Raw genomic sequence first — 22388 nt, 5'->3', positions numbered from 1 at the left:
TTCCTAGAAGAGGCAATCCGCCTTCCAAGATTACCGCGAGGCCAAAAGCAGCGTCGAAGCTCCAATTTGAACGGACGAAGAGGAGTCCGACGACGTGGCCCGTTCGTTAGACGTCGCGAAACGATGAGAACAACGAGGACCGCGATCCCGACGACAGATAAACGCGAAAAATCGTGAATCGTCGAGCAGGGCTTTGGACGGGCTCCAAATTACGATATTCCTATCACGACAATGAGTTATATTCGGCAATAGTTCGCGGCCGCACGCGTGTCGCCGCGGCCCAGCCTATTTTTATTCCACTTTCGCCTGTGACTCGCGTTGCCGTTTGTCGTATACGAGGCATCGACGACGGTTGTACACTCGTGGTTGCACAACGCGTTGTCACGAGTCACGGGATCACGAGGCAAGACCGAGTGTGGAAACGGCAGCGGGTCGTAGTTCGCGAACACCGGGTGTATCGACTGACGCTGTCGTACGTATAATTTATTAACAGCTGCGCGTGCGTTAACGAAGAAATTCGTAGGCGAATGGGAAACCGAACTTTGCGCCGCGACGATAAGGAGAAATTTCGACTTCCAAGTGTGCAGCAACGGCGCGACGCGACGTGTCGGTCTGTTCGGTGCGCGACGTTACGCACGTTGTCCCCGTTTTATTATTCAACGAATACGAGGTATTTATTCGACGCCTTGGAACATCTGCGACCGACTCGGGCCATTTCATCGAAGACTCTGGGACACTACCGTAGCGATAAGGAGAATCGATTTTCCCGAGTTTCGATAACGGTGGACCCCTTTAAATCTCGGCTAGCTCCGGCAGGGTGCGCAAGGCAAGGGGGGCGGCGAGGGCGAGGGCGAGGGCGACAGTTAGGGACTCGTGGAGGGGTAGAAAAACACGCGGAGGGCGCCACGCAATAAGGGTCGACGACCCCAAGTGCCTGCCACCTGTACGTCCTGACCGAGCCAGTTCCCCTTTTCGGCTCCGATGTGGGTCACCACTCAGCACGCCTCCTCGGCTAAAAAGGGAATGTGCGCTCTCGCAATATGGAAATCGAACTACACCCGGGGGCCATTGTGCGCGCGGCACGTGTTCGCGTCCGCAGAGAATGAACGCCACCGGGACCAACGAGACACCCCTTGTGCCGAGGGATCATCGTTCAACATCAATCCGAAGACCGTCATTTTCCTTCGAGCACACGCCTGATAACGGAGGCAACTAGTTTCGGAGCCACCTGTGCGCCTGGGTCAACGACCGGAAACCCCGCCAATGGTAAAAACGGAACTCCGAAACTGCTGAATATCAAGTTCACCCGGTATGTGGGTCACCGCGATAGGCTTCGTTAGCGAGCAGCATAAGCGAGAATTCGATTTGCCGATGTAGACAAAAGTTCATGTTTCCATCGATCCTAATCAAAGGAATGAACAACTTTTGCCGAGTAACCGAGTTACAAGCCTTTCACTCCAATTGGCCCAAAAATATATTATATAGAAATACGTTAAAAGAATCCGAACGACGGACCATCGAAACGATACGAGACATTTTACGAAATTCGAACGCTTTAGATTTCGAAAATTCGGACATTTTGAATAGGGAGGAGCAACGTATTTACATTAGGTACGCATTAGTGCAGATAGGTGCGCGCAAGGCCGGTCAGCTGTTCGAACGGCGTCCTCCAGACACGAAATCCTCGAGCGCAGCGTACCGCGTCCTCGAGACGATTCCGTTCCTCGACCTCGTGGAAACGGGGCTAACCGCGCGAGACGGTGCGGTTCCGCGGACGAGAACATGGCGGGGGAGGCAGGGTTGATTGGGCAAAACGCGAATTAGGTTAGGTTGCACTCCCTCGGTGAACCGCGCACGGGGGTTGCAGCCCGGAGACTCCAAACAAGAAATATCGAAAGCTAAGCGTGATCATATCCGAGCTCTAACGATGCGATATGTTCGGTAGGATGATACGACCGCACGGTAGGAAAAATCCCGGAGAAAACCGTGCTCGGGATTAGGGTGGAAAAGCGTGGTTCGGAGGGTCAGTGAGAACGCTGGCAGGTCGATAGCAATGGCGCCGCGAAGCTACGGAGAAAATCAATCCCCTGTACGACACGCGACGTGTTTTCACGTCGGTCGGCTATCTATACGTTCCGTCTAATCGGCGTTTCCATCGGATCCTGGCTGATTTCTACAACGCGGAATAAATATTAATCGTCGGGAATCTATCCGGTCGCGGAAGATAACGGGTGCAAAACCGGGGAGAAATGGAAATGCGACGGGAATTATAGGAGAGCACGCTGACGTTACCGACCGAGGTGGCCGGAAAAGACGAGGCCGCAGGGCCACGCATGTACGCGCAACACACGCACGCAGAGGGGCTCTCTCGACTCGGGACTCGGACACGACTTGAATCGCGCGCACACACGCATGCACACCGACACGACGCACCATAACCCAAGGCGGCTCGGAACCGGAACACGTCCGGACTGGACACGTACCGGGGGAACGGTAGAATCGCGGCGTTCGATTTTCGCTTTACCGAGTAAAACAGAGAATACGGTGGATGCATGATGGAAGTTTTATCTTACTTTTGATCACTCGTTCCGTCGTGGAGAGCTTCTGCGGCGTGTCGTTTGAGGTCATGCTGTATCAGGATGGTTGACGGGTGGGCGCCGGCCTCTCGCTCTCTTTCTCTACTCTATTTCACTTGTTTCTCTTCCCCGGTCGCCGCAGGATCTTTCGTTGCACACTCTCACTCCCTTCTCACTCGTTCTTGCTGGCACTCGACCACTCTATCTACCTCTCTCTCTCTCTTTCTCTCTCCCTCTCGTGGTCTTCTCCGTCGGCGTGTCGTGTCGTGATCGTGTCGCGTTGCGTATATTTTCCTTTTCCCTCGTTTCCCTATTCTTTCCTTTTCCCTTTTTCCTTCTCCTTCCTCTTCCACTGGCCGTAGTTACTCGCGCGAGGTAGCACCTTCCTCTCAAACGGGGGGTTGGGTGGAAGGAGAGGGCGGTATTTTCACCTCGAGAGCCCGGCGCGGCACACACACAAATACACACGCGCGCGCGCGCGCGCTCCCTCTCGGAGTGGGGGCTGAGGGAGGAGAGACGGGAGGGGGTCGGAGAGGTGACGGAAGTTATCGCACGGTGCGGCACATCGGTGGCTCCGGAGCGTTGTTCATTGGGCGTTTGCGGAGTGAGAATATTATTCTGCCGTGTCCCTCTCGCTCCCCGTAGTATTTACGACGACACACGACACACGCAAACGCAACGCAACGCAACCGCACTCGACACGCACACACCGGCCGACCGATCAGTGCGCTCCCTCTCTCTCTTTCTCGAGCCCCGTATTTCTGTTTCTCCTTCTCTCTCCGCCTCGCTCCGCTCTTCTACTCTCTCCGTCTCTCTCGCCTCCTCTTCTTCGTGTCCGTCTTCGTCTTGTCGGCGAGCGTACGCTCTCTGGCGTTCTCGGTCTCGTTCCCTCGCTCCCTCTGCCCTCCCGAGCCGAAAGGTAACCACCAACGCCTTTTGCGGGGCGAGTAACTGGATCGCTGGACCACGCGAGCTGCACGGCCAGCACGACGGAGCCTCGCGCGGGGCACCGTCAACACCTGACAGCCGGGACACCTCCGCGAAAACGACAGCCGCCGTTCCTTTTCTATCCCGATCTTGGTCACGATTTCGATCGCTCGCGATGATTTTTCGTTAAGAAGAAGAGAGCGCAGCGCGGCCGTACAGTAATGACAACGCGAGAGCTGCGTGCGGCCTGACCACTCGCAAAACTACTACGAGGACGGCGACCACGGCGGCGACGACGGTGACGACGACGACGACGACCACGACCACGACCACGGTCACGGCGGCGACGATCACGACGGGGCGATGATCACGACGACCGCGACGACACCGTAATTACCAGCACCGCGACCACGAAACCGTGACACCGACACCCACGGTCGAAAACACCACCGCCGCTAAATTCTACTACAAGATGTCTGTCTGTCTGACTCTCCGCGGCGCGCACACTGACGGCTCACTCCGCGGCTACGAGACGGTCGCGCAGTCCTCCACGCGCACCGATCATTCGAGACCGCTGATTGGCCAAGCCGCCACCAGCTGCCGCCACCCGCTCCACGATACCAACCGCCACATTTTTATCCGTTAGTAGTGCGAATTCAAACCGATTCCTTCCGTTCTTTTAATCCAGAATTCGTCTAAACAGAAATAATGATATCTAGACCATGACTTCTTCAACGGGAATCGACAGACGAAAATTTAGGAAACAGATCGTTGAAATAGAATTACTACGATCCATATCGTTCTACGGAAATGCTGTTTGGAATTCTGTTTTGGCTAGATTAATATGGTAAGTGCCATGTCATCTACAATTCGATAACGGAATTATTTATGTATATTCTTAGATGATAACTTCTATGCCGATGTACAAGAGTCTTTGTTTTATTAACCAAATTGTCTTGATTTTACGGAGATTTCATAGTTTCTGAATGAGCAGTCAACGTGCTAGAGTCAATAAACCTAGACTTATTCTCAATGACTCAATTTTTAAGTACATACATCGTTCAACCCTACATACGTTATATTCCATAAAGTTTGTGTAATTTTTTGACTTTATTACGGTATTCGTTATGGCTCCCAGTCATTTGTCCTACCATATCACTTACATCGAATAACTGTCAAATGAAAAATGATTTTGATCTTCTACTTACAACGAAATACAATTGACGCATTATTTTGTTAACAAGATCCGGATTTTCTCACAAAATCTACGCACTTCGAAACACTAACCGCCATGTTTGAAAAAGTTCACGCCGAACAGAGATTGGCTCGCACTTGCCGGATCGATTCTCGTCGAAAACGTTGGTAGCGACGCTAGCGACAGTCGATACGGAGGATTTAAAAAATGGCGCGAAGCGTGAGTGATTCATTTGTTCTTTTATTTGGATTCGAATCTCGTTGCGAAACGAATTAGACAGGTTACCGTACGACAATATTTTAAAACAAAAGTTTCGGTCTCTTCTCCACCCACGCCTTGATGCTCGGTATCGATAAAATCTTCTCTGTTAGAGCCTTCAAGTTAGGATGCTCTTTCGTAATATCAGACTCGTATGCGGTGCTCAAGGAATCTGAGATAGCGACGAAAAAGAGGTCCGCGTAGCTCAACTAAAACAAATCAGTTTCAACAACGCCAACAACCTTAACACATTCATAGGTTTAAAATATTTTAGTTAATCTAGTTATCCATAAAGTTTCGTAGTGTAATAATAAATGATATTTATATATATATATACCTGTCCTCCATGCAGGTATCCGTCATTCTTCTGAACCAGAGCTTCCAACTTGTTCAAATAGAACGGTATCACCTTGGTGAACACGTCCGGCTTCTTTTTGGCTTTCAGGACCGGATCGGTTTCTCTGTAGTAGTTCGATATAACGACTGCGAAGAGCACCATGTGCCAGGAGGAGAAAGAGAGAGAGGGAGAAAAATTCGAACGTTATTTACGTAACAAGCATCGCCAAAAAGAAATCAATTTGTCCGGCGAACGAATCAATATTTACGTCTCCTGAAATCGTGAAGGGCGTTCGCGATGCCGTCGATTTCCAAGTCGTCGAGATCGGTCCTCCCCCGCAAACGAAACTGTTTAGCCAGGTATTGGCAGACCGGCAACGTCTGTGAGTAAACTTTCCCGTTGATTTCTAGCGTCGGCAACTGACCGAACGGAGTCGCTGGAACGTCGTACAAAATCTCGATGTTTAAAAATCCCTACAATGTAAAACGCTCTCTTTAAAATCAGAGATGTTTCTGTAGTTACTTGTCTTCGTGGTCGTCCATTCGGTAGACGAGTGCTCCAACCGGACGTCCTCGAAGTCGACGCCACCGTAGCTCAACAGGAATCTGATAGGCTCGCCAAGACCCATCACATTGAAGTATGTCAACTTGTACTTTGCCATCTTCGCTGATTTGAAAAGATTTAAAGATTGCTCCGAAATTCGGTTTCACACTTTCATTCGCTTCACGTGAACTTGTGCGACTGAATGAAATTGCCAGCCAGGATCGCAGACTAACCGCATTCCAAGGTTAGTCTGCAGTTATATATTTCCCCTACTTCGACACGGTGAATTATCTTCGTCCGTGTCTTATCTGAAAGGCCCTCTTTGTCCACTAGGGGCCTCCCATTGGCGCTTCGCTTCGAAACAAGTCCGTTGCTCTCTATACTTTCACTTCTGTGAGTAGCATTCTTTGCTGGGCGACTCGGCTGCCGTAAGCTCACGCAAATGCTGTTCATTCTACAGTTTCATCCGCGGTTACGTAATCGATTAGAAGAATTCATCAAAGCGTCCCTGTCTTCCTTTCAACTTCCTTTGGAAGATTTCAAATAAGAATCCATGGTCATTCTTCATCATATGATTCTTTCTAATTTTAGATACTGTCATCGATTAGATAAATTCCGTCTTAAAATAAAAACACCGCAATGGTTTTACCGCCACAGACGCGAGAAGTATTGCAAGAAGATAGGCGATAATCTTCGATTGGACATTTTTTCTGCAGCCGGCTGAAGTGAGCTTCGAGTGCGGATCGGCTAACCAATCTGGCGATCGGCGACTCGAGCATATCCTATTAGAAACTCTTAATCAGGTTCGGTAAATGAAGAGTTATTTTCGAGGCCGTCGCCGATAAGAAGCTCGTTCGAACAGGCGGTCTTTGTTGCGAAAAAGATGATGAGCGGCCGGCTGCTTATCTTAATTACGATGATCGTGCGATCGTCGTGCCTCCACGAGAATGATGCGGTTGTTGACAAACGGCTGCCGGACGACGTGGTGCCCAGTGACTATGTGATCGCGATTGCGCCGGATTTCCGGAACCACGAGTTTCGCGGATCTATCCGCATCAACATGGAGATATTAAACGTTAGATCACCTTTCCCAAAATCCTACGATTCCTATTCTAGACATTGATCTTCGTAGGCTCGAAGCTCCATCGTGTTACACTCGAGCAATCTGTCTATACTTTCGACAAAGCTGTACTCACGAATGACGCAAATGGAGGTACCCCTGAAGTCGGTGACAGTGATAGATCAACGGGAAATGCTGGTCATCAGGACGTTTAACATCGCCCTATCCGGTCAGTACTATCTTAAGATGAATTTTACCGGCGCTCTAAGAAGAAAATTGTTCGGATTCTATCTGAGCAAATACACCGATCCCAGCGGAACCTCCAGGTAGCCCAGACACCTGTTTTTCGGAAGTTATGCTGATTAAACTGATTCGCAGAGACTTGGCCAGCACTCAGTTCGAGCCAACCTACGCGAGAACCGCCTTTCCCTGCTTTGATGAGCCGCGGTTCAAGGCCACGTTCCTGGTTCGTATTCTTCACACCGAGAAGCTATACCACGCGTTGTCGAACATGCCAGTATCGGTGAGTCAGAACCATTATTTACGGAAGCATGGAGAACAGCAGACGATTGCTGCAGAGAACGGAGACAATGAAAGACGACAAGTCCACGATAGTGACGTTCTTCGAGCCATCGCCACCGATGTCCACGTACCTGGTGGCGTTCCTGGTCAGCGACTTCGAGTGTCTAGAATCGTCCTTGAGAACACTGAACGGTACTAGTATACCGGTTAAGGTCTGCGCGAGACCTATGTACAAGAACAAGACTAGGTTCGCGTTGGACGTGGCCGTCAGGGCAATGGAGTACTATCTGACTGTGTTCAACATCGATTATCCTCTCCCGAAACTAGGTACCTCGGATCTAAGCCTAACCGTTCAGCGTTCTTGGTCTTAAAACTATCGATTGTTCAGACTTGGTAGGGGTTCCCGACTTCAACGCAGGTGCCATGGAAAATTGGGGCCTGGTCACTTTCAGGGAATCCGAACTATTGCACACCGACGACGATAGTTCCTTCGTAAACACTAGAAGCATTTGCTGCACGGTGGCCCACGAGCTAGCGCACATGTGGTTCGGCAATCTCGTCACCATGAGCTGGTGGAACGATCTATGGCTGAACGAGGGGTTCGCGACTTACATGGAGCACATGGCCGTAAACTTCTTGTTTCCCCGGTGGAACCAGGTCGATCAGAATAGACCATAATGATCGCGCAGAAATTCACGGATTCATTGGTTCATTAGATAGACTCATTCCCGTTGCATACCAAGTACGTCGCCATGAGACACGACGGCAAGGCGCGCACAAGGCCTATAGTGAAGAGGGTGGAGGACCCTGAAGAGATTCTCGAGATGTTTGATCGGATATCGTACCAGAAAGTATGTCAATTTAACTGGTATGTAAATGAGTTCAAGGTGGTTTCGGTGGGTCAAATTTCGCAGGCTGCGGCAGTGATCAGGATGCTGGAGGATGCGATTGGTAACTCGAGGTTCCTCTACGGGATCAGAGACTACTTGCTGACGTACCGATTTCAAAATGCGGCCTCGCGAGACTTGTTTGAGATCCTGCAAAACAGCAGTCGACTCGACATCGACGTAGTCGACTTCATGAGCCGTTGGATCGGTTTCGCCGGATTTCCGGTGATAAACGTGATCCAGGAGAAGAAGATCTTCCGGCTCTCGCAACGACGATTCGCAGCGAGCAAGAAGCTGCACGAGACTTTCGAGTACGTAGCGCAACTTTGTGCAGCAGGTGACAAGAACGTTACGATCGTTGCAGCGACGGTAGCTGGACCATTCCTGTGAAGTACACAACCAGCAGTGGAAACGGAGTGAAGCTCGATTGGTTTCTGGCGAACTTCTCCTGCGGTAATAATCGCGATCGAATCAATTTAGAGGGAAACGACGATGGCGCGTCGCGTTAGCCGTTTTACGCCGCGATGGGTAATTGACCTGATTGCAGTGGAACTGACTCTGGAGGAGAGGGTGGATTGGATTAAACTGAATCACAGGTCCGTCGGGTACTACGTCGTTAATTACACGGAGAACGCGTGGAACATCTTCGCCTATTTGCTACGCGACAATCATCGGGTACGTCTCGATCCGATGGACAACTTTCAAGGCTAGCGTCGAGATTAGTGTGGAGTTTTTGTCAATTTTAGGCGCTAAGTCCCATGGACAGGGCCGATCTGTTGCACGACGCGTTCCTGTTGGCAGACGCTGCGGCTTTGAATTATGCTAGCGCGATGAACCTGTCTGTCTACCTCTCGAACGAGAGCTCTTATCAGCCATGGGCCGTGGCTGTCGACTGGTTCGGTCAAATGAACAGGATGCTGACTGGAACGAAGACGCACGATCGTTTCCAGGTACATAGTCTTATTTCCTCGATTCGTTAGCAATAGCTCGATTCAAGCCGGATTTTTCTAGCTGTACGCGAGGAATCTGATCGATGGAATCTATCACCGACTGGGATGGCTGGTCGCGGTGAAAAGATCGCTACCGAACAGGTTGGTTCAGCACCGAGCTAATTTTCGTCGACGTAGAACGGTATTTTCAAGCCTGATTAAATGAACCTTCGGCTTATTACGCATTCGGGATTATTATACAACAACGTAGAACTGTAAGTCCACGTGTATGATGTATTGATCAATTAGCGGGGAAGGGATTAACGCGTTGACCGTGATGGTTTCTGCCATAATCAGCTTCCTACAAATTAATTAACATGAAAACAGCGCCGTTAGTGGGCCACGTTGCATAATGTACGCTGCCGTTTTACGATGAAAACGCGCACACTTACTTCGATAGAATCAGTGAGGCAAAGATTATGCGACTGATAGCGACGATAAAAATTCGGGGCACGAATCGTACAGAGATTTTTCGTTTGAGTTACGTCGGCCGCGAAAGTTGTGCAAAATGTACCGAATATAATGACGCGAATTCAAGTCGATCGATATGACGAAGATCGTGCGACCGACAATGCATCTAAAAAAAAATTCCAAATTTTCTTGTGCATAGAAAATCGATGATCATTCTTTATTTATCGGAGTATTAAGAAAAGACATTGCGATTGTTTTCAAGAGAACTGGGTATGCTGATACTGCACGGAGCTTGCATGGTGGGTCACAAGCATTGTCTGCAGACAGCCAAGAGAAAGTTGCGAAGCCTGCTCGACGGTGAACCACTGCCGGCCGACATCCGGTCCGTGGTTTACTCTTTCGGTAAGGGAGGGAAAATATAAATATAAGTGGTCTGTTCTTATTATTTATGGTAGAATGGTTGCGACAGGTCTCGCCACGCAATCCGCCGACGCTGAATCGATATTCGAGAAGATGTCGGGGTTGCTCGCGACCGAGTCCGACCCGCAAGAGAAGGAACGGCTGATCGTCGGGCTGGCCGGCGTGCAACAGAAAACTCTCCTAGCCAGGTCCGTCGACTTCTCTCATTCAATTAGAGGCTAATTACTCTTCCCGCTATCTCCTGCCCCCGCTTATCAACGGCCGTGGTATTGTCTCCTTTATTTATGGAGCGTTCGGTCGATTACACACTGGAGATCAATTCTAGTAAACAACCGAACGCTCAACGGAAAAGAAATCAGAAACGTACTAAATGAATCTCCAGCTTCTCGGTTCTTATTTCATTAACCTCTTGACTTACGATTTCAATGAGAGATACTATTTAGATTTCAGTTTATCGTTTCTGCAAGAAAAAATACGAATTCGAAATTGACGCGTTGCTTGCGATATTTGCTGATGATATTAAACGATATTTTATCAATTTGTGCAACAGTTTTAAACACCCCTTTGTCTGTCTAGAGATTAAATAGATCGCATTGTTAACCCTCCGTGATTTTAAGCAATTATAAAATCGCAGTGTTCAGACAGTAGTTTTATACTTCCATATGCTTATAGTAAATGTTATATTTACAACGGAAGATCCTACAGCTGTTAAAGATAGACGTAGGGCAGAGGAAAGTTTTGACCTTCGACGGTGTTTATTATAACTTGTCAATGCGGTACCGCACTTCCATGTACTTCGCCCTACGAGCCATGACAAGCCATGGAAGAGTTACACGTTAAATATATAATCGTATATTTAACATAACGATTTCTCCCCCGTGAATCTAGATGTCTCGAGCTGGCGACCAACGAGAACATCGTCCGCAAGCAGGACTTTGGCCAGGTTCTGATCAAGATGGCTTCCGGTCCCGTTGGGCTCAAGATGGTCTGGGATTTTATACGGTGCGAACTCTCTGATAACCCAACGATAAAATGTTCAGGTTGGAGATTGAACAATTGCTCGTAGATCTCGGTGGGACAATCTCAAAGAAAAGTATAGCGCAGAGGGCTACAATTTAGGGAAGACCGTTCTGGCGATCGTCTCGTTGTGCAAGGACCGACAGATGTTGAACGAGGTTCTCTTACTCGATAATTCGTTCCACAGAATTTTCTTAATCGTGCCCTTTCTAGGCGAAACGATTCCTTCGGTCCAACAAAGATCTCGGCGTGACGGAAATCGCGAAGAGAACCGCAATCGAGGAGATCCAAAACAACATCGACTGGCTAGCCGCGAATCAACGGATCGTTGATCAATGGTTATCGACCAATGGCATCGATTAAATACTGATCCCACTTGGTGTACACTATCTAAGAATAAAATTTTTCAAACGGTATTCTGTAAATGACAAAGTAATGGACCGGAATTTATATAAAATTTACCTCTTTCATATAAAAACTTCTGACTCGTTTGGTCCAATCGTGCAAGTCCAAGAGACGCCATTAGAGGGTTAATAGTACGAGCCGTATTCTAGACACCTAAGCGGCCCCGTTACCGATTAATTATCTAATCGGTGGATCCTGAAAAAAATCCGAACTCGAGCAATGTCGAGGCATCGCGCGTCGCGGGGAAGGGAGGTCGTTTATCGTCGGCTTTATCGAAAATTTCTTTCATTACTCACTGTCGACACAGCTAACCCTGGTAAACAGCAGACGCCTGCCGCTCACTGCCAGACCGATAGGCAGTCCGCGAAGCGAATGATTCCACCGTGCTATTCGACGCGAGTGCATCTCCAGCGTTCGCCGAAGCCGGTCAACCACATCGAGATCGACATCGTCCTCGTCCATGATGCCGAATACCAACGAAACGGTGCACTACGCGTTGGTTGCGTCCTGGGAGAAGACAGGATGTAAGATCGTCGCTGATTATCCTGCGAAACGGGACCCAGCCTTTAGGGCCATCGCCTTGAGCACGGTGGACGGCTTGAAGTCGGTGGAGAACGACAGGATCAGCCTCGATCGGGGCAAGTAAGAGAATTCTTGGCCGATGGGTGGTCGACTATCATTTAAGTGCCTCGTGCAGACGGTGCGGATTGTTTATCAGTTATACTGGTGCAGATATTGCTTTATATATTCACGATTTTGAATGATTATATGAACTCTCGTACATACATATTTTGACCAAATTCATTTTCTAGTTATTGTAGGAAACGTTGGAAAGAAAATGGTGGAGATATAACTGAACCTTTCGACCGCTTTGATAAAAATACTGTTAAAACGAAGCATATTTCTTTCAGATACACCGTGCACGTCTTAATCGGCGAACTGCACTACGCCTGTTTGACCTCGAAGTCGGAGTGTCCATCCTCGGCAGCGATCTTGGAATCTCGCAGTTATTTCTTCTTGGAGAAGCTAAGAAGCGTGTACATGGAGCTACCGATCCTAGCAGATCTCTCGAAAGACCTAGCCAAGCTCGCGATGACGGATCTTTCTCAACCGCTGAAGAGGATACTGGTACGTCGACCAACTTGTCGCTGGCTCGACAAGGATTTAGCAGAGTATCGTTTCAGGAGGAGTACAATCGGCAAGAACTGGAAGTCATGCCGAGGTTGGAGAACGAGCTCTCGCAGATTCGGAAGGCGTTGATGGACGGTGTTCAGAAATTGATCGACAGAGGTCAGAGGTTGGACGAGCTGGTGCGCAAGACCCAGTCCCTACAGATCATGGTACGATCGATCGACCCTCGTAGCCCTCGTATCACGATCAACCATCGCAATCTTTCTCGTAGCAATAATTAGAACATTGATGAACTCCTGAAAGGATAGAACGCGTTTAGTACCAAGAATAACTGTTACTGGTCCGTATAGCGGATTCTGTTTAAAATGTTCGCGACGAGACCGGCGATCGAGACGATAGAAACGACTCGCTTCGAACCGCAAAGGAGTGTGACGCGTTTCCAGAGTTAAACCGAGTTTGCCGGGAGTTTAATGTGTAATTAGCTCATGGCTCGGTTGTTAAAGTAAGCGAGAGGAGAGCAAACTTTTCATTGAATAACAACACGCCGAGTTAAATATCGCGGATTCGTAAATATCTCAGGTTTGTAATCGTTCACGTTGTTTATTCGTCCACAGGGTCGTCGCGATTATGCTATTTTACGTAGAAATTCCGCGCTGCGGAGATAGCCGGCTCGTTAATTACGAGAATATCGGAGAACGTTTAACGGACGTATTTTTACCCGACTCGTTGTTCATTTCACACGAACCACGTAGAAAAATCTGATCGCGTATACCTGCGTGATCAATTGTTTCTCGATTCCGTAGTCTCGAAAGGACTTCCACATGATGAAGACGGCCGAGAAGGGGAGGAACGTTGGCGCCATCGTAGTCACCGTGCTCCTGATGATTGTATTTGTGTCGCTCGTCGTACTGCTGTTCTACGCCCGGATCTTTTGACCGCCGAACGCGAAACAGTTGCTCGAATTGTACGAGGAAATAAATTATTTTTTTACCTGGATCTCACACTCCAAACGATAATATAAGCTTTATTGAGCTTGCAACGATTTACGATCCATGAGATTTCGAACGTTTCACAGTGCTCCGAGAGATCTGTTCTTGTTTCGACAATCGATACCGAAAGCGTTCAAGTCTAAATGAAACGTCACTGGTCTCTCTAGCTCGGCGGATCGACCATGGTCTCGGTGCTGCGGTTCGTCGTGGATCCCATCGATCTCCAGGAAGAGATCGAGAGGAGGGACCACTACGCCGAGTCGATCAGACGCGAGCTTTTTATCGCCGCCAGAAAAATACAGGTTACCGCGGGAACAATGAAAATAAGAACCGATAACCTCGGATGTTATCGTTCGCGTTCAACTATAACGGGTGGAAACCTGCTAATAACAACGCAAAGCTTCGGGAAATCGTAATTGACGCCGCAGATATCTTACGTTTATGGTGGAGACTGCGACACTGCGTCACCATGTCTCCCGCCACGTCAGTTTGAATTTATTCGCGCGGTTCTCCACTCGTCGCGTCGCGCCGAAGTTTCCGCGAGAACGATTTTTCGGTTCGACTCCCGCTCTGGAAAACCATTGTTGCTGCGTTCTATTATCGTTGAAATAGTTTACAAATCATTAGCTAATTACTTTCACACCTTAGTGAAATTATTTATCTTCTTTCGCTGTTTACAGCCTTTTATTTGAATACTTGGCGATCGATGTAGAGTTTCGTGAACGAAGAGTCACATTTCAGGCGTGGATCCGTGGTATACTGACCCGTAAACATCTCCGATTGCTGTGGAGAAGCGCGATTATTATTCAAAAGCACTGGCGCGGTTATTATGTCCGGAGTTTCGCGGATCGATACCTGGTCGAGCGTGTTCATCGGATGTGGCAGAATTATTACGATCGAATGGCGACGAGGATCCAGGCGGCCTGGCGCGGTTACTGGGTCAGGAAGACGGTCCTCAATATTCCGAAGATGCGACGCTGGCTGGAGAACGTTTCCAAGAAGAACGAGGAGATTGTGGAGAAGATGAAGAAGTCAGTTTCTGATTCGTCGATGAAAACCCGTTTTTCGGTTTCGAGAATCTAATTTCGTGTCTCCTCAGATTCAGGCAGAAGCAGATCGAGGATCGCGAACGGGCGATAGAGCTCGACTCGATGCAGTGGATCCTGTTCATCCTTTTCAAGGTAACATCAGAAATTTATTAATCTCGAGCAGATTGTACAAAGACTATTTTCGACAGCTCCACCACCTGCTGCGAACGAAGCAACGGTCAGGTGTGATCACGAGGATCGACAAGACCCGCTTCACGTTCATCGAGCAAATGTTGAAGTGTTTCGAGTACAAGAGTTACACCGGCAGGGATGCCGATTGCTGCCACGAATGCGACATAGATCCGAAGAGATCGTCGATTTTCCGCGGCACCTGCTATGAAAGATGCGAGAGAGAAATCCGCGAGATCGAGCGGAATTTAAGGACCGGAGCGGTGCCGGTCTTCAGAAGTAAGTTCAAGAATAACGTTTTTCCTCGGTCTGTACCGAACTTCTACTTCGAACTTTTACTATTAAATTCAGGCTTTCCGTACGAGAAGCAGGAGAAGATGTTACGCGCGGAGACTAAACTACGTACACAGGCAATACTGTATGCTGGAGAAGGCGAAGGTCGAATAAAGGCGGTAGCCAATTGCGACGGTCGTCGCGAGATGTCGAAGCTTTACGACGAGATCAAGAAGATGGACTGTCAGTTGGATCGTGCCCGGCTCAAGTGCCCTATTCATACGTGCGTTCTCCAAACACCGGCTCTTCCATAGCGTGGTAAGGTTACACGAAGACACTTATGTGAAAACTATACATTTTATTAACACGCATTACGTCAGCGCTAGATACAAAAGAAACTACATAGACTACATGAGGCTATCGATGAACTAACTACTCGTCGGGATTAATTAAGAAAAGTCGCTAAAGGTCTGGATCAGGCTTTGCAGGTGAGTGGCACGTTGATCGGCCAGCTAGCGGTGACCGGTTTCTGGCTGAGATCTGGGTTGGCACCCTTCTCGATCCTCTTCTTCAACTGGAGCGACGACTCGTTCTTCTCCATGCAATGGTACTGATACATCTTGTCCTTGGTTTCGGCAGGGGAGCAACCAGACGCGCAGGTGACGACCGGTCTGGTGGTGAAGCAGAGCTTGCTTTCGTGTTCCTTTACTTGGGTTCTATGGATGAGGCACTGCTTTCCACCACTCGACTCCTCTCTGCTCTGTAGGTAGGCAAACTTCTCGGTGTTCTCCCGTCCGGCTTCGATGTCGCTGATCACGTTGCTCTGCCAGATCTTGGGTTGCGGCGTGCATTGTTCGCGGGCCAGCTTAGCGTTCTCCAGGGACGGTCCTTCGCACTCGGTCTTGGTAAGCGCGTACGACGCGATGAAGAATTCCGGCTTCCTGATCATGCAGTTCCCGGGGCCCCAGAAGTCGTTGACCGCCTCGCCGTCGAAGTTACCGCAGAGACCGCGCACGGAGCTGCGATAGTCGTCGGAAGCCTACGGAGTTCGTACGGAATAGAATTAAAGATTCCTTGATCGTAAGATTCGCCGGAGAGAGGACGGTTCTGACTTACCTTGACCAGAATGCGCTTGCCATCGAACATGACTTGAACGTCTTGCTCGGAGCCTATCACGGCGATAGATTCGTCGGCCTGTCTGTTGATCTCCAAGATGACTTCGTCTTCTTCCTGGTGCTGGAAACCTTTCTCCTGCGTGATGTCAAGCGGCTGCGAGTCCAACCACGCCTCGGGCCGGGAGCCTTTCAGTTTCAACAAGATCTGTCGTTCACCAAGCATGATCTTGGCTTCCTTGTGACCATCCTCGGTCTCCCTAGCCAGGATGCTGACGCTCATGTCCTTGGGGATACGCAGCTTCTCGCCCTGCTTCTCTGGGTCCTGTTTCCGGTAAGTGGTCATGATCGTATGCCAGCACTTGCCCAGGCGCAGCGGGTAATTATTGCTGTCGAACGTCTCGACCCTCGTCTTGTCGACAACGCAGGTATCTAGGTAGAAAAAGTTCTTGGTCAGAACTAAAACTCATCCTCGTCTATGAGGACGCCCGGACCAGCGTCGAATTACTTACTCTCAAGATTCTCATCCATAACATCCTCAACGTTGTTGTCCTCCACCATCAAGTCCTGCGGGTTAAGATCCAACAGGCTGATTGCCATTTTGTTCACCTTGACGTCCATGTCAGATGTGTGGATGGTCACGTCGGCCGTCTCCAAATCCTGCGACAGCTTAACCCTCATGTCGATTACGTTTTTACCAGAGTTCTTCGGGTTCGCGGTTTCCACCTGGGTGTCCAAGTAGTCCGTGTTGCCGATGACGTCTACAGCCTTGTTCACGAAGTATCTGAGGATCGTCGATTCAATGTTAAAGTTGAAGTCGTACACGTCGAGCATCTTGGTGTAAGCGGCCGCGTTCTGGCACTCCTTCAGAATCTTGTTGCCCTGCAACATCTGCTCCTGGCAGGCCTGCACTGTTGGGGCTTTAAGCAATAGTTCGCGCAATTGTTTACTCTGGATGGCTTCTCCCTTCACGTTGATCTGCTCGCCTTCCCCGCAGGTCGGACCGAAGCGGATGTCAATGTCGACTTCCTCCTTTGCTGTTCGCTCGCGCGCTATTTCGTATGCCGGCATCGTGCTCCTCGGGATAACTTGGTTCGCGCCCAGACAAATCTGGTAGTTGCTGTTGAACGACGGTAGATTCGTGTTCAAGAAGATCAGGGATTTGCGTTTGTTGTCCATGGTGCTCACGGCGTAGGCGAATGTCAGAGCGTGCTGACTCTTGAACTCGCCGGGGATCTGTACCTCGAAGTCGACCACGAACGATTGGGCGGCCTTGATGCCCTTGACGACTTCCTGGAGTAGTCCGGTTCTGCGGGCATCGTTCGATGTTGGGTTCTCTGGCGCGAAAGCCTTGGCCAACGGTGACCACGGCTCGGGCTTCACGTCAGCCTTCACATTCAGAACGTTGGTAGCCACGCTGATGATCAGCGGCTCCTTCAGATTCGGGTCGACGTTCAAGTACAAGTCGGACTTGCGGTACAGGTCGGTCTCCTGGGTCCACATGAACTTCAGCATGTCGCCGGGGTCGCTTTCCGACTTCCAAAACTCGTCGTTCTCCGCGTCGCCTACCATCTGCAGTTCGAACAGATCAAGGTCCTCCAACGGTAGAGACTGGGTCTTCCTTCGAGGATCACCGGTCATGATCGTGCGCGTGTTCTTATCGGTCATCACTGGTTGCAGATTGAGGATGTTATGTTGGGAAGTGTACGGTATCACGCTGTAGTGAATCACTAGTGCCTTCTGCTCGCCCTTCAACGGCCAGAGCTGTAGTTTCGCGTTTTTCATGGAGGGACTCGCGTCGAAGCCGATTCTCACTGGCAGGTACGTTTGGAAGTTCATGTCGACGCCGGCGATGAAGTGCTTGTGTTCGAAGGGGGCTAGGAAACCGACTCTTCCTTGAATCTTCATCGAGTATGTGGGACGCAAGTCAGCCTTCACACTGATGCTCTTGTCACTGCCCATGTGCAGCTTAGCCGTGCCTTGCAGCCGCTTTAGCAGCGGTACCTTCAACGTGAAGAGGAACGGCAGGCCGCTCTCCACAGGGAAGCCCATGGTCACCTCGTAGGTGGACAATTTGATCAGGTTCAGTTTGAGTCCATTCTTCATGGACATTCCTTTCTGGGTAATCTCTGAAATGCGTAGCAAATTTCGTAGCGTGAAGGGGTGTTACTTTACGGAGCTATTTCGTACAGGTCATAGAAGAATCAAGCGCTGTATACTCACCCTTTAGGGTCGAACGCAGAATGCGTTTGTCGAAGGGTAAGAACATCGAGCTGAATTTGTTGTCCCAAATGAGGTTTCCTTCGATATCGATGGGTTCCTCGGGTATGATGTTAAGTTCGTCGGCGAGCTTCTCGGTCGGCATTTTGTCGACCTGCTGCTCCTTCTCGTTTCGGAAGATGATGTTGCAGATGGCCTTTACGTTGGATAGCATTACAGCCACTTCGGTGGGCGGGGCCTTGAAGTCGCCGTAGCTGTTGTACGAGGCGTAGTGCATGTAGTTGGGAATGAAGTTGTCGCTGCTGCCGATGTAGTTCATGATATCGACGCCGATGATGTTCTGGCCCTCCTTGATGTGCTCGGAGATGAACCCGTGAGAGTACCGGTAGCTGTATTCCTCGGGATTCAAGAACTCGACCACGGCGCGAGCCTTGTCGGCTAACTCTTTCCAGTTGTTCTGTAACGCCAACGACTGAATGCTCGACTTTACGGCCGAGTTAACGTGCTTGTTGGTGTCGTAGTTCGTAAACTCCGCCATCCTCTGCAGCATGCTCAGCGGCGGGTTGGTCTTCATCAGCAGGTAGACGGCGGCGCAACGCACCTCGTGGGCCTCCATGGTGTTCAGGTAGATCTTGTAAAGAATGGACTGAGCCAGTTTCGGGTTGATCATGGCGAGCTTGTCGAGGGAAATGACCATCAACGTTCTCTGGAACACGGACAACTTTTGCTTGCCCTCGAGGAATGGCTCGAACACGGCGAGGATCTTCGGGTGGGCGATGCTGCCGAGAGCCAGGATGTAGGTCTGTATCCAGGGGATGTTGTTCTCCTCGATCGCTTTTCTCAGCTCCTTCTCCAAGTAGGGGATGTACTCGTTGACCACCGTCTGGTCATGCTTCGAGACCATGCGGCCGAACGCGTGCACCGGGTAGCGGTTGTGGAGCGTGCGCTTGTTCACCTGGGCCTTGCGCACCAACTCCGTGAACGACAAGATAGCCTGAACACGGAGTTTATGGTCCTCGAGCACCTCCGAACTGGTTGCTAGGTCCTAAAAGAAGAAAAAGGATCGCGAGTTAGGTCGGAGTTTCTCGAATCGTGGTTATTTCGTCGTATTATTCTCCTTACAAAGAAGGCCCTTATGTATTCGGCGGTCGGTGTGCGCGCGTTCTTCGGCAGCCTGGTCACTATGTCCGCGGCTTCCCAACTGTCTAGCACGTGGTTCCTGATCCAGTCCTTTATGGTCAACAAGGCGGGCCCGGTACCGGCTTGGGTCACGGCGTCTCTCAACACCGCCCAGGCGTTCTGCTTCACAATGTCGTCCTTCGCCTTCAATTCGTTGATAAAGTTCGGCTCGATCTCGGCCAGCTTCTTCCAGCTCATGGTGCGCAGCAGGCTGGTCAGTATGGTGAACTTCTCGAGGGTCTCTTCGGTGGGGATATTGCTGGGGTCTTCCATCTCGATAGCGATCTGCGCGATGATCTCTTTGGCGGACGTGACCGGGTTTACGCTATCGTATTGACCGATATGTTTGCCGCCGATGCCGATGAAATTCGGCAACAGAGGGTTCTGAGGAGCATCCTCCAGGGTTGGCTTCGGCTGCAGGAACCGGTGTTCCTCGCTGCTCGAGATCGAGCTGCTGGACCCGCTGGACGAGCTGGATCCGCGGAAGTTCGGTTTGCCCTTCGCGGCCTCCTCGCTGGAGCTGATAGAGGCGACGCTGTCGGATGTCAGCCAGTTGCCCTGGTTCGGTTCACCGTTCCTGCGCTCCGTCGAATCGGAGAACGGATTGTCGTAGACGTAGACCAGGTTGCCGGTCGACTCTGCGTCGGCCGGGGACGGAAGGTGCTGCGAGATCATCTTCATGTTCGCCAACGTCAGGTTCACTCTGCTCACAACGATGCCGATCTGGTCGTCGTAGAAGCGAGGGCTGACTAGCATCTTGCTGGTGGTCACGGAGGATTGAATCACGAACTTCTTCAGACTGCCAGAGATGATCACTCTGCTGGTCGACGATTTCGAGAGGAACTGCCCGTTGCTGTTGGAGCCAGGCTCCCACTTGTTCATGCCGCTCAACCCGAAATGGTAGCCCATCCTCTGCTCGCACCTTTCGAAGTTCTTCGTCTTCACGATGTCGATATGGTGTCCATCGCCCTTCAGCTTAGGCATAGGGACCAGGTCCGGCTTCAGACGAATTATGAAGTCTGGCAGAGGCGTGATGTCGTAGCGAACCTCGCACTTCCCGCTGACAGAGTCCTCCATTACCGGAAACGAGCCGTAAGGCTCGTCGTCCTTCGGCACCTGGGAGATCTTTCTGTCCTTGATCGCGTTGGCGCCGAGGCTGTCGACCTGCAACTGGCTGACCACGCTCTTCACCATGTTCACCTCCCAGGTGGGCACGCTCTTGTCGACGATCAGGTCTCGGATCACTCCTTGCTTGACCTTGATCTCGAACGGCTTGTCCGAGACCTTCATGTCGCGGAGTTCGAGATTCTGGTCGGAGAGCGCCGAGTCCCATCCATTCGGAAGCTCCGTATGGATGTTGGCGTATTGGCACTGCGACAGCTTCGCTCCTAGGGTGTTGGCGTCTTTCACCTGGACGGTCAGCAACGCCTTCGTCAGGAGTCCATTGTACCGATTCGAGATCTTGTCCAGACCGGTCAACGTGCGACTCCGCACCACGTACGTGTACTCGTTGCCGACTTTCCAGCCATGCTCGTAGTCGGCTTGAACTATTCCCGCTGCAAAACGAACATTCGAAACGTTCAATGGCCAATATCCTCCTAGAGGGTAGACACCTTCTAATCAACCTTGCGAAAGCAAGGAATCGCGTTTCTACTTTAATCCAAGCCCACCGACTCGGGGGTTTCCCGATGACCGGCTGGCCGCAGAGACTTTCGTTTATTATGGAATAATCCAAGAAATTGTCGAGAGTTTCGTGGATAGAGGACTCGCGACTTACTTACCAAGTATCAAAACTGTTAAAGGTAGCCACATGTTGATAGCCGTTGGACTAAGAACTGAGGATGAGACCCGGCGGCGCCGCTATATTTATACTACCTGCATCATGTCGATTCAGCTTGAAAAATCTGTTATCGGTTTGCCATGAGCCGGTCAAGCGATCACAACAACATTATTATTTATTGCTACGATGAAAAATCGCGGATGCTTACCCGGATAATGATTAACCGGGGTCACGGCCTGGTTACAGTCATCGTTTCGCAGAAATAGGATCAACGGTTGCCCGGGCCACTTCTAACTAGGTAACGGTCTCCGCTCTCAAAATTTGTATCCCTCCCGGTCGATTCTGGTTAAACGTAGCCGATCTTTACATTCGCGTTGAACCGTAGGTTTGATACATCTTTATTTTAAAATGACTAATTACAATTGAATAGAAACGTTCAAGTAATCGTGCAACATGGTCGCGCTAGTTTCACCTAGTTGAAATTGCTGTATAAAGTATCTAATGTCGGTGCGCGATTGTTCCAGATTACTTTTCATTTTGCGTAAATATCCACTGTCGAGTTATCGTACTTTTCATAAACGACCCCGTTAATCTCGATATTATTCAACGACTATTTGCAGTCTCTATCCGGTAGATGGAAAATTCCTCTTCTTCGTGTATTAGTAAAACAGTCGTCAAGGTGACCCGACACAGAAACGGCAGACTTTTCCGAATGATCTAATAAAACAGACCACACGTAACGATTATATCAAACTTGAACATTAATCTGTGTTATTTCTGCGTTACGCTTTTGCCGAGTCGATTAATAAGCTCGATCAGTTTGGAAATTGCCTGTTGCTGCGAGTAGACCGCGGATCTTTATGGAAAAGAACAATATGCAGCCACTGTTAGAAAATGTTTCTCATCTTTCTACCGTTTCGTATCGAGCATACTCGTTCAC

At 49.9% G+C, this 22388-nt stretch overlaps 6 protein-coding genes and 1 pseudogene across 13 annotated transcripts in view; 3 read left to right on the top strand and 4 right to left on the bottom strand.

Annotated features, from left to right (window-relative positions):
• LOC144469871 (serine/threonine-protein phosphatase 2B catalytic subunit 2) overlaps positions 1 to 4801 on the bottom strand; it is a 95368-nt gene extending 90567 nt beyond the window's left edge. For 5 of the 8 annotated variants that reach the window (XM_078180566.1, XM_078180567.1, XM_078180568.1 and 2 more), the window contains exons 1-2: positions 4712 to 4800; positions 2574 to 4198 (exon numbers count right to left, since the gene is read on the bottom strand). In XM_078180566.1, coding sequence (XP_078036692.1) covers positions 2574 to 2628 — 55 coding nt within the window. In that variant the 5' untranslated portion in view covers positions 2629 to 4198; positions 4712 to 4800. Of the gene's footprint in view, positions 1 to 2573; positions 4199 to 4711 lie in introns of all 8 variants that reach the window. The other 3 variants (XM_078180571.1, XM_078180573.1, XM_078180572.1) reach the window with 2 other exon arrangements.
• Positions 4802 to 4997: 196 nt separating this feature from the next.
• Positions 4998 to 5455, bottom strand: LOC144469966 (glutathione S-transferase pseudogene; annotated as a pseudogene).
• On the top strand, positions 5386 to 11659 carry LOC144469874 (aminopeptidase A). The gene is made up of 16 exons (XM_078180575.1): positions 5386 to 6911; positions 6969 to 7222; positions 7275 to 7419; positions 7475 to 7745; positions 7807 to 8075; positions 8135 to 8269; positions 8333 to 8616; positions 8670 to 8758; positions 8853 to 8980; positions 9052 to 9255; positions 9317 to 9396; positions 9968 to 10107; positions 10175 to 10313; positions 11014 to 11127; positions 11192 to 11300; positions 11356 to 11659. Exons 1-16 carry the CDS (start codon positions 6720 to 6722, stop codon positions 11503 to 11505), a joined length of 2703 nt encoding a protein of 900 aa, XP_078036701.1. The 5' UTR covers positions 5386 to 6719; the 3' UTR covers positions 11506 to 11659.
• Positions 5551 to 5954, bottom strand: Gsts4 (glutathione S-transferase S4). Its single transcript, XM_078180718.1, has 2 exons — positions 5816 to 5954; positions 5551 to 5729 (listed from the first exon to the last, which is right to left on the bottom strand). The coding sequence occupies exons 1-2, from the start codon at positions 5952 to 5954 to the stop codon at positions 5551 to 5553; spliced, it is 318 nt and encodes a 105-aa protein (XP_078036844.1).
• Positions 11660 to 11724: 65 nt separating the features above from the next.
• Positions 11725 to 13674, top strand: LOC144469872 (uncharacterized). Its single transcript, XM_078180574.1, has 4 exons — positions 11725 to 12189; positions 12459 to 12675; positions 12732 to 12887; positions 13482 to 13674. Exons 1-4 carry the CDS (start codon positions 12008 to 12010, stop codon positions 13611 to 13613), a joined length of 687 nt encoding a protein of 228 aa, XP_078036700.1. The 5' UTR covers positions 11725 to 12007; the 3' UTR covers positions 13614 to 13674.
• Positions 13675 to 13849: 175 nt separating this feature from the next.
• LOC144469964 (uncharacterized) lies at positions 13850 to 15471 on the top strand. The gene is made up of 5 exons (XM_078180717.1): positions 13850 to 13969; positions 14409 to 14698; positions 14767 to 14848; positions 14905 to 15163; positions 15236 to 15471. The coding sequence occupies exons 1-5, from the start codon at positions 13850 to 13852 to the stop codon at positions 15469 to 15471; spliced, it is 987 nt and encodes a 328-aa protein (XP_078036843.1).
• A 24-nt stretch (positions 15472 to 15495) lies between these two features.
• Positions 15496 to 21525, bottom strand: Vgn (vitellogenin). Its single transcript, XM_078180061.1, has 6 exons — positions 21450 to 21525; positions 19612 to 21224; positions 18493 to 19534; positions 16782 to 18398; positions 16274 to 16701; positions 15496 to 16196 (listed from the first exon to the last, which is right to left on the bottom strand). Exons 1-6 carry the CDS (start codon positions 21478 to 21480, stop codon positions 15633 to 15635), a joined length of 5295 nt encoding a protein of 1764 aa, XP_078036187.1. The 5' UTR covers positions 21481 to 21525; the 3' UTR covers positions 15496 to 15632.
• Between the last annotated feature and the right edge of the window lie 863 nt (positions 21526 to 22388).

This window comes from Augochlora pura, chromosome 5, assembly GCF_028453695.1.
Source record: "Augochlora pura isolate Apur16 chromosome 5, APUR_v2.2.1, whole genome shotgun sequence".
Lineage (NCBI taxonomy): Eukaryota > Metazoa > Arthropoda > Insecta > Hymenoptera > Halictidae > Augochlora > Augochlora pura.
The sequence above is the reverse complement of the archived record's forward strand: the minus strand, read 5'-3'. Positions and strand labels throughout refer to the sequence as shown.

Excerpts from the sequence above, each read along its gene's own strand:
- LOC144469874 (XM_078180575.1), top strand. The coding sequence starts at position 6,720 with ATGATGAGCGGCCGGCTGCTTATCTTAATTACGATGATCGTGCGATCG. Across the intron at positions 7,420-7,474 it reads TGTCGAACATGCCAGTATCG|AGAACGGAGACAATGAAAGA; the intron begins GTGAGTCAGAAC and ends CGATTGCTGCAG. Across the intron at positions 8,981-9,051 it reads TGCTACGCGACAATCATCGG|GCGCTAAGTCCCATGGACAG; the intron begins GTACGTCTCGAT and ends TGTCAATTTTAG.
- LOC144469872 (XM_078180574.1), top strand. The coding sequence starts at position 12,008 with ATGATGCCGAATACCAACGAAACGGTGCACTACGCGTTGGTTGCGTCC. Across the intron at positions 12,676-12,731 it reads AACCGCTGAAGAGGATACTG|GAGGAGTACAATCGGCAAGA; the intron begins GTACGTCGACCA and ends GTATCGTTTCAG. Across the intron at positions 12,888-13,481 it reads CCCAGTCCCTACAGATCATG|TCTCGAAAGGACTTCCACAT; the intron begins GTACGATCGATC and ends TCGATTCCGTAG.
- Gsts4 (XM_078180718.1), bottom strand. The coding sequence starts at position 5,954 with ATGGCAAAGTACAAGTTGACATACTTCAATGTGATGGGTCTTGGCGAG. Across the intron at positions 5,730-5,815 it reads ATGGACGACCACGAAGACAA|CGACTCCGTTCGGTCAGTTG; the intron begins GTAACTACAGAA and ends ACGACGTTCCAG.
- Vgn (XM_078180061.1), bottom strand. The coding sequence starts at position 21,480 with ATGTGGCTACCTTTAACAGTTTTGATACTTG. Across the intron at positions 19,535-19,611 it reads AATACATAAGGGCCTTCTTT|GACCTAGCAACCAGTTCGGA; the intron begins GTAAGGAGAATA and ends TTCTTCTTTTAG. Across the intron at positions 16,702-16,781 it reads TATGGATGAGAATCTTGAGA|ATACCTGCGTTGTCGACAAG; the intron begins GTAAGTAATTCG and ends TTTTCTACCTAG.
- LOC144469964 (XM_078180717.1), top strand. The coding sequence starts at position 13,850 with ATGGTCTCGGTGCTGCGGTTCGTCGTGGATCCCATCGATCTCCAGGAA. Across the intron at positions 13,970-14,408 it reads TCGCCGCCAGAAAAATACAG|GCGTGGATCCGTGGTATACT; the intron begins GTTACCGCGGGA and ends GTCACATTTCAG. Across the intron at positions 15,164-15,235 it reads AGCGGTGCCGGTCTTCAGAA|GCTTTCCGTACGAGAAGCAG; the intron begins GTAAGTTCAAGA and ends TATTAAATTCAG.